The sequence below is a fragment of the Babylonia areolata genome, chromosome 6 (assembly GCF_041734735.1).
Source record: "Babylonia areolata isolate BAREFJ2019XMU chromosome 6, ASM4173473v1, whole genome shotgun sequence".
Taxonomy (NCBI): domain Eukaryota; kingdom Metazoa; phylum Mollusca; class Gastropoda; order Neogastropoda; family Buccinidae; genus Babylonia; species Babylonia areolata.
Window position 1 is genome coordinate 22818596 of NC_134881.1, and position 10000 is coordinate 22828595.

General features: G+C 50.8%; 1 protein-coding gene across 1 annotated transcript in view; it reads right to left on the bottom strand.

Annotated features, from left to right (window-relative positions):
- Positions 1–2117: 2117 nt before the first annotated feature.
- The window catches only part of LOC143282838 (uncharacterized), a 34190-nt gene continuing 26307 nt past the window's right edge, over positions 2118–10000 (bottom strand). Inside the window, exons 7-8 of the mRNA XM_076588665.1 lie at positions 6187–7827; positions 2118–2961 (exon numbers count right to left, since the gene is read on the bottom strand). Coding sequence (XP_076444780.1) covers positions 2666–2961; positions 6187–7827 — 1937 coding nt within the window. The 3' untranslated portion in view covers positions 2118–2665. The remainder of the gene's footprint in view (positions 2962–6186; positions 7828–10000) is intronic.

The following is a 10000-nucleotide window of genomic DNA, read 5'->3' on the forward strand; positions in this document are numbered from 1 at the left end:
TGGAAGGGAGTGTGTGTTATTGGGATGGGGTGTGGAGGGGAGGTGTATGGGATGGGGTGGTGGAAGGGATGTGTGTGTTGGGGATGGGTGGTGGAGGGAGTGGTGTATTGGGATGGGGTGGTGGAAGGGAGTGTGTGTGTATGGGATGGGGTGGTGGAGGGGATGTGTGTGTTGGGGATGGGGTGTGGAGGGAGTGTGTGTGATTGGGGATGGGTGGTGGAGGGGATGTGTGTGTATTGGGGATGGGTGGTGGAGGGGAGTGTGTGTATTGGGGATGGGGTGGTGGTGGGGAGGGTGTGTGTTGGGGGATGGGGTTGGTGGAGGGGTGTGTGTGTGAGTTGGGGATGGGTGGTGGAGGGGAGTGTGTATTGGGGGATGGGGTGGTGGAGGGGGACTGTGTGTGAATTTGGGGGATGGGGTGGTGGAGGGGGTGTGAGTGTGTTGGGGAGGGGTGGTGGAGGGGAGTGGTGTGTATTTGGGGATGGGGTGGTTGAGGGGGCAGGTGTGTGTGTAGGGGGGATATGGGGGTGGTGGAGGGCGGAGTGTGTGTGTGTTGGGGATGGGGTTGGTGGAGGGGGGTGTGTTTATTGGGGATGGGGTGGTGGAGGGGTCGAGTGTGTGTGTGTTGGGGATGGGTTGGTGGAGGGGAGGGTGAGTGTGGGGTTGGGATGGGTGGTGGAGGGGAGAGTGTGTGTAATTGGGGATGGGGTGGGGGGAGGGGAGATGTGTGTGTTGGGGATGGGGTGGTGGAGGGGAGTGTGTATTGGGGATGGGGTGGTGGAGGGGAGTGTGTGTGTGTATTGGGGATGGGGTGGTGGAGGGGAGTGTGTGTATTGGGGATGGGGTGGTGGAGGGGAGTGTGTGTATATTGGGGATGGGGTGGGGGAGGAACACTCCCTGTGGAGTGGAGTGGTGTGGCTGGCCCAGAGGAAACGCGTCCCTCCAGCAAAGGAAAGCGAAGGATGAATCTGAAGGCATGGGATCGAGTCCCACACTCGTCATAATTTTCTTCTCTCCTGGATCCAATCCACTGGACAGACAGTTTGTTGTTTTTTTTAGTGGGTGGTCTGGGCGCCAGTCTTTCGGATGAGACTGACAAAGCCGAGGTCCCGTGTGTGCAGCATGCATTTAACGCACGAATGGAGAAAACCCGCGGTAACAAAAGAATAGTGACTGGCACAATTTTGTAGAAAATATCCAACTTCATAGTACAAAAATAATCTCTCTTTTTTTTAAATCACTCGCAGACGAAAAAAAAGAGTGGGGGCGGTGGGGGGCGGAGGAGATGGCGCAGCAATGTGGTGACGCGTTCTTTCCGGGGAGACTACTGGAGGCAGCCCGAATTTCACACAGAGAAATGTGTGGAAGAAAAAGAGAGCAGGTAACAGGTAACACAATGCAATGCACAGCGGAGGGATTCGGGTGGCAGTGGGGGAGGGAGGGGGTGTAGAATGAAGAAAGAAGGCAGAGGACTGAAGAAGACGACGACGAAGAAGAAAAAGAAGAAGGAGAAGAAGAGGGGGGAGGAGGAGGAGAAGAAGAAGAAGAAGAGGGATGAGAAGAAGAAGAAGAGAGGAGGAGGAGGAGAAGAAGAAGAAGAGGGAGGAGGAGGCAAAACACATCTCCCGCATCTTGCATTGCATTGTACTGTATCGTGTCGTGTCGTATCGTATCGTAGCGTAGCGTAGCGAAGCGTATCGCATAGTATAGTATCCTACCATATTGTTTTTGTCACAACAAGTTTATCTATAACTGTGTGAAATCTGGAATGCTTTTCCCGGGGAGAGGGCCTCGCCACCCACTTTTTTTTTTTTTTTTTTTTTTTTTTTTTTTTTTTTTTTGCAAGTGTATTTCTTTTACTGTCAATTTGGGTTTGTTGTTGTTGTTTCTTTCTTCTTCTTTTTTCTTTTTTTTAATTTTTTTTTTTTTACAAAAGCGATTTACTAAGGACTACCCTTTTGTTGCTGAGAACACTCTAATGCTAAGGAAACTTTGCGCTAATAAGGTCGCTCATGCACGTAAGTCCAAGGTGCGGCTACTTACGGAAAAATTGAAATTCTGAAGAAGAAGAAGAAGAAGAAAAGGATCGGAAAATAAAAAAGTGTAGTGAATAAATAACAATATATCTTTATTGTCCAGTTAAAAACCAGAACATCCAAAACAAACGAGCATTATTGGGACATTTTGTCTATGTAAAAACAGCAGATTGTATTTATGTATAACTTATCAACAGCCATTGTCAGCGACCGTGACTGTCACCTTTAATAACATTGTTGTTGTTGTTGTTTTGTTTAACACTACGGTAACCTCTTTACACACATCCACTGTCAGAGTGTTCATTTTTGTAATGTCCGTGACACAGTGGCGCCATAGTTAATAGAAATACCTCTCTCTGTCTTTCTGTCTGTCTGCCTCTCTCTCCCTCTTTCTCCCTCCCTCTCTCTGTGTCTTTCTCTCCTCCTCTCTTTCTCTGGAACAATAAATATCTGTTCAGTTTTGCAGAGACACACATCAAGGCATGTTCCACAACGCAGACAAAGACACAAGACAGACACCGCCCTAACGTCACTGCACACCCGACAGGTCTGTGCTGACGCTAGTCTCTCTCTCTCTCTCTCTCTCTCGCCTCGCGCATGACGTCATTTCCTCCCTCCACCCAGTGACGTCAGTGCTTGGCCGTTGACGTGATGGTGACGCGGATGACGGGGGTGAGAAACCTCTCCGTGTCCAGGGTCGAGTCCCCCCCGTAACCCCCCGCCTCCCCCCCGCCGACGCTGGAGACAGGGGAGACCATGCGGTCCACACTACCACTGTCCGCGCTGTGCTGTGGTGGTGGGGGCTGCGATGGTGGGGGCTGGCGCCGAGGGGCGGGGAGCGCGGGGGCAGGGTGGGGGGTCGTCGTGACCTTCTTGTTGCTGCTGCTGTTGTTGGACCCGGCCGTGGCGGCGACCCGTCTCCGATCTGAGAAATAAAAAAGCAGACAGTTTCAGTTTCAGTTTCAATTTGTCAAGGAGGCGTCACTGCGTTCGGACAAACCATATACGCTACACCACATCTGCAAGGCAGATACCTGACAGCAGCATAACCCAACGAGTTTGTCAGGCCTTGAGTGCATGCTTATTTATTTGTGTACCTATCCGTGTGGATTTCTTTTAACAGAATTTTGCCAGAGGACAACACTCTCGTTGCCATGGGTTCTTTCTCAGTGCGCCGAGTGCGTGCTGCACACGGGGCCTCGGTTTATCGTCTCATCCCAATGACTAGACGCTCAGTTTGATTCTCCCAGTCAGACGTGGGAGAAAGGGCGAGAGCGGGATTCGAACCCACACCCTCAAGGACACTCTGTGCTGGGAGCTGAGCGTCTGAACCATTCTGCCACCTTCCTCCAGCAGGCAGCACGCTGGACATGGGTCTCCATGAGACAGGCAAGAGCGGCCCCTGCGAACGAACTACCTCTCTTCCGGGGTTCTGAGAACGCTGATGATGTGCACCCACTTGCTTGCTCTCCCTCCCTCCCTCCCTCCCTCTCCTGAGGACCCAGCCGCCCCCTCCGCCCCCCCCAAACCCCCCCCCCTCCGGCTCCCCCACCTCCCCCCCCCCCCCCCGCCCCCCCATTCGTTTGTGTCTTTGTTGGTTTGCTTGTTTGTTTGTTTGTTTCCCGCCTGCCCCCTCCTACCCTGCTCCTGCGTTATCAGAAGACCTATAACCTGATCTCAACACAACTGTGAAACATTTGAAGTCAACACAAAATGGTGTCTTTTTTTCCTTTTTTTTTTTTTTTTTTTTTTAACATTGAAAGAAAAAAGCATCTTAAGGAAAACTACACTCACTCAAAGGTAAAAGGGAAGAGGAATCAAGGAAGAGAGAGAGAGAGAGGGAGTGCGTGTGTGTGAGAGAGAGAGAACTGAACACTGAAATGTTTAATGTCATTCGCCGGGAAGCTCTAGTGGCATAGTAGGTACTAATCAGAACAAAATGGTGCAAAAACAGATAAAATGGAACAGAAAGGAAAAAAAAAACAGAATTGAAATAACATAAACTAATAAGAGATTTGCGACACTTTGGCACTTTATCATTAGCTTAAAGTACATGTGTGCGGGTAATATGCCTTTTTTCATTCGTTCGTCTCCAAGGTTTGGACAGTACACAGAAAACAAAGTACATATAAATAAAATAATAAATATTTACGCATGTAACATCGACACACATCAATACAAACACATCCTAAAGAACTTATAGATCATGAAATAATCATTTATGCGTAAACATCTAACCCATCATATCAGTACGAACACATCATATAATCACAATGTCGAGATTGACCACCAAAGTGTAGCCCTTCCTTTTTATCTATGCTGTTTTCCTCATAAAACCCATACTAACGTTTAACTGATTGATGATTATTTGGACCGATGAAGGACTTTTTCCGTATATTTATTGCCTCGGATACATATTTTGCAAGTGAAAGTATCATATCTTCATTTTCTGTCATCAGTGTGCCGAACAAATGTTTTCTCTGTGCTGGAGCTGTATTGTAAAGGGTACATTTTTCTCGCAATTCATCCTATCTTTTACAGTTGAATATGAAATGATTTTTATCTTCTAGACTTTCGCCACACATTGGACTTTTATTTCCCTATCACCTTAGCACCATTTTACATGAGTCGAAAGATGACCTCCATTGCGGAAAACTAATATATTGGTCTTATCGAGATTTACTGTTAGTTGTAGTCTATCTGTTTCTTGCTTAAGGGCATTTAACTGATTTTTTAACCCTATGGGTGTGTCAGACAAGAGAACAACATCAGCAAATAGCATTAAGAACAAGTGTACCCTTCTTGTAAATCCACTGCCAATTCATTGATTAAAAAGGGAAACAGTTCAGGGCTTAGCAAACAACCTTGTTTAACTCCTCGTGGACACGGAAAAAAGTCGGAATAAATACCTTTGTCACGAACACATACAAGTGCAGAATCGTATATGCTTTTAACGGCCATGCAAAACTTTCCATGCACCCCGCTTTTTCTTGGTACTCCACAGGATGTTTCTGTTCACATAATCAAATGCTTTTTTAAAGTCTACGAATGCCACGTATAGCTTAGTCTTGCGTAAAAGATGCTTTTGGACTAAAGCGTATACAGTAAATATTTGGTCGACAGTACTATAACCTGTCATAAACCCCGCCAGTTCTTCCACGTTTTTCCTTCTAATTCTTTTTTTTTTTAATCTACGATTTAAGATGCGTATATACACTTTACTAATTGTACTTGTCAAGGCCACTCCTCTGTAATTGTCCGGGTTGTTTGTGTCTCCCTTTTTATGTATAGGCACAAAAATGGATTTTGCCCAGTCCAACGGAAATGTTCCACTTTCAACTAATTTGTTTAATACGGTAACAAAATTTCACAACATTACTCTTTGCATTTTTTAGCATTTCGCAAACAATATAATCTGGGCCGGCACTTTTACCAGATTTTAGGTTTTTCATACTTGTAATGATTTCCTTTTCTGAAATTGGGTAATTGAATAGAGGTTCTTCCTCCATATCTTACCGTCATTACATCTTCCTGGCCAGAACTATTTTCAGCTGTATCAAAGACGTCAGAAAAGTGGTTATAGAACTGTTCGGAGCTAATGTCATTATAAACCACTGCTTTCCAATTAACTGATCTTGTTATTGACTAGAACAGCTTAGGGTCATGACACAGTTTCTTATTTTTTCTAATCTTTCTTCTTCGTACGCTCGTTTCTTTGTCCTTTTAAGCTTAACATAATCCTTCATCTCCTTAACATAGTCATCTTCCACTGATTCTTGACGCTTTCTGTCTTATATCTTTGGAATCTCTTAAGTGTGTGTGTGAGAGAGACAGAGAGAGATAGAGGAAGAGAGAGTGGAAGGGAGGGAGAGAGAAAGGAAGAGAGAAAGAGACAAAGAGACAGTGAGAGTGAGAGAGACAGAGTGACAGAGAGTGATGGAGGAAGAAAGAGAGTAAGAGAGAGAGAGAGTGGGAAGAGAGTGGGCGGACAGACTGAGAAACAGAGAGACAAAGACAGGCAGAGAAAGAGAGAAAATGAAGAAACAAAGAGATCCGAGACACACACACACACACACACACACACACACACACACACACGCACACACACACAACAAAAAACACCTGAACACACACTCAGCACGAGACTCACTGAGGTCGGCGGTCAGCTGCCGCACCAAGAAGTAGTTGTTCTGCCGCGTAGAGGGGCCGCTCGCCGCCTCCTTCGCCGCCGCCGCCCCCTCCCTCGTCGTCAAGGCTTTGGGCGACGTCAGTGGCGCCACGTAGGCCACGCCCCTCGACTTCCGGCCCCCGCCGTCACGGTCGTGGCCGTGAGCATGGCCGGCCAGTGGCAGGCGAGGCTGCAGGCCTGTGCGCCAGGTGTCCGGGCCCCAAGGGTCGCTGAGGGACCACTGGCTGACCCCCGACCCCGGGCTGCACGGTCGGGAGCTCCCGGGCTCCGAGGAGGTCGGGTGCTGAGCGCCTGCGGTCGTCATCCTCATGCCCTGCGCGGTGTTGGGCGGGGGAGGGGGTGGTCTGGCCCCTCCTCCCCCTCCTCCTCCTCCGTCCTGGGAGCTGAGGGACAGGTGGCTCTGACTGGCCAGGGCCAGGGCGGAGGAGGGGTAGGAGATGCTGTTGTCCCCCTTGTCCCCCACCCCCGCCCCTGCCCCCTTGCCTCCTCGCTCCAACAGAGCGGGTCTCCCCAGGACGTTGAGCTTGACCTCTTGACCTCCTTGACCGCCGACCCCTGACCCCTGCTGATGATGACACTGGTGACCCTCCGTGGAACCCCCTCCATGGACGGTGGGATAGTGGGGGTGGTGAGGCGGTGGTGGTGGAGGAGGACGGTGGAGGAAGGGCAGCCTGGGAGACGACGACGACGCTGTCGTGAGGTGTTGGGAGGAGGGCGGCGGGGGGTGGTGGAGGAGGTGGGGGAGGAGGGATCGGGCGCCCAGGGCGAAGGCGGCGTGGCGCGCCTCCTTGAGGTACAGGATGCACTGCTTGTAGTCCCGCACCCCCTCCCCTCCCTTCCCCATCCTCCTCCCAGCTTCACCACCACGCTCGCCCGAAGCGGAAGAAGCAGAAGCAGCGGCAGGGGAGTGGAGGTGGGAGGACAGCACGTGGGAGCGGAGGACGGGGCAGCCTGACTGGCCGTCACTGCAAGGTGCCAAGGGCCTGACATACTCACTGACCAACACCCGACGACCAACACCACCACCACTACCACCACCACCACCACCGACGCCGCAGCTGCCTCCCTCAGCGCCCTCCCTGCCGCCGCCGTACTCGCTAACGGTGAACCTCCCCGTCGTCTGGCCACCGCACTCGCCCGACCCCATCCCCGCCCCTGCCCCCATCCCGTACTCACTCACCACACTCCGTCGGGCCGCCGCCTCCTCTCCACCACCACTCCATTCAACACCACCAACACCACCACCCCTCTCCCTCCCTTCCTCCTTTCGCGGCGGGCCCTCGCCGTCGGCGGCGGCGACAGCGGCAGCGTTTCTTTCCCCTTCCATGTGACGCTTTAGCAGGTGGTAGGTGGCGGAGGCGGCGTTGAGCTTGCGCTCCGTCACGGAGTGGATGACGTCACTCTGGCTGAAGCGGAAGACGCCGCTCATGTAGCGCACCACGTCCGTGTCCACGTCCGGGGGCGGGGCTTGCGAGACGGGCGGGAAGCGCGCGATTGGCTGGCTGTGCTGGCAGGTCAGCCACGATTGGTTGAGGGTGTCGGTGATCGACAGGCGCCGGCTCTCCTGCACCTCCAACAGCCCGGACAGCAGCTGCTGCAGACCTGGGTAAAGGGGGGGGGAGAGAAAAAAAGAAGAAAATAAGTGTGTGAGAGTTTGAATGTACATGATAGTAAGTACGTCAGTCAGTCAGTCAGTCATCCAGCCAGTAAGAGAGATTGTGTGCGAGTGAGCTAGAGAGTGAGTGAGTGAGTGTGAGTGCACGTGCGTTGTGTTGGTGTGTCTGTCTGTTTGTCTGTGTCTATGTCCGTGTGTTTGTGTGTGTGTGTGTGTGTGTGTGTGTGTGAATGCCTGCATGTGTGTGTTGGGGGGGAGGAGGTATGTGTGTGTGTGTGTGTGTGTGTGTGTGTGTGTGTGTGTGTGTGTGTGTGTGCTGAGCTGAGCTGGTACATACCCGTGGAGAGAAACAAGGTATATAGCCATGGAGAGAAACAAGGTATATAGCTGTGGAGAGAAGCAAGGTAGAAAGCCGTGGAGAGAAGCAAGGTATAAAGTCGTGGAGAGAAGCAAGGTAGAAAGCCGTGGAGAGAAGCAAGGTAGATTGCCGTGGAGAGAAACAAGGTATATAGCTATGGAGAGAAGCAAGGTAGAAAGCCGTGGAGAGAAGCAAGGTAGATTGCCGTGGAGAGAAACAAGGTATATAGCTGTGGACAGAAGCAAGGTACAAAGCCGTGGAGAGAAGCAAGGTACAAAGCCGTGGAGAGAAGCAAGGTACAAAGCCGTGGAGAGAAGCAAGGTAGAAAGCCGTGGAGAGAAGCAAGGTAGAAAGCCGTGGACAGAAGCAAGGTATATAGCCGTGGACAGTAGCAAGGTATATAGCCGTGGACAGAAGCAAGGTATAAAGTCGTGGACAGAAGCAAGGTATATGGCCGTGGAGAGAAGCAAGGTATATGGCCGTGGAGAGAAGCATATAGCCATGGAGAGAAGCAAGGTATATGGCCGTGGAGAAGCATATAGCCATGGAGAGAAGCAAGGTATATGGCCGTGGAGAGAAGCATATAGCCATGGAGAGAAGCAAGGTATATGGCCGTGGAGAAGCATATAGCCATGGAGAGAAGCAAGGTATATGGCCGTGGAGAGAAGCATATAGCCATGGAGAGAAGCAAGGTATATGGCCATGGAGAGAAGCATATAGCCATGGAGAGAAGCAAGGTATATAGCCGTGGAGAGAAGCATATAGCCATGGAGAGAAGCAAGGTATATGGCCATGGAGAGAAGCATATAGCCATGGAGAGAAGCAAGGTATATGGACGTGGAGAGAAGCATATAGCCATGGAGAGAAGCAAGGTATATGGACGTGGAGAGAAGCATAATTATAGCCATGGAGAGAAGCCAGGTATATGGCCGTGGAGAGAAGCATATAGCCATGGAGAGAAGCAAGGTATATAGCCGTGGAGAGAAGCAAGGTATATTACCGTGGAGAGAAGCAAAGTATATGGCCGTGGAGAGAAGCATATGGTACATACTTGTGGAGAGACTTAGGATATACACCCGTGGAGAGAAGCAGGGTACCTACCCGTGGAGAGAGAAGCGACGTACCTACTCGTGGAGAGAAGCGGGGTAACTACCCGTAGAGAGAGAAGCAGGGTACATACCCGTAAAGAGATATAAAGGGTATCTACCCGTGGAGAGAAGCGGGAAAACTACCCGTAGAAAGAAAAACAGGGTACATACCCGTGGAAAGAGAAGCGGACTTCCTACCTGTGGAGAGAGAAGCGGAGTGCCTACCTGTGGAGAGAGAAACAGGGTACCTACCCGTGGAAAGAGAAGTGGGGTACCTACTCATGGAGTGAGAAGCAGGGTACATACCCGCAGAGAGATATACAGGGTACCTACCCGTGGAGACAGAAGCAGTGTAGATACCCGTGGAAAGAGAAGCGGGGTACCTGCCCGTGTAGAGAGAAAAGGGGAACCTACCACTTCTGAAAACAGGTGGACAGCGCATGCCTTCTTTGAGCCCCTTTGATAACTGAAGCCAGCGGAAGTGTTCAATCAGCCATTTTGCTACTCGTGTCAGTACAGCTCGAAGCGGTAACTTCATCTATGTAGCCGAGCGCTCAACTTGCTATGATGACTGCCTACCCGTGTAGAGAGAAGCGGGTGCCATTCCGTGGAGAGAGAAGCAGGATAAGTACCCGTGGAGAGAGAAGAGGGGTACCTACACATGGAAAGAGAAGCCGGGTATCTACCCGCACTGAGACGCATGGCATCTATCCG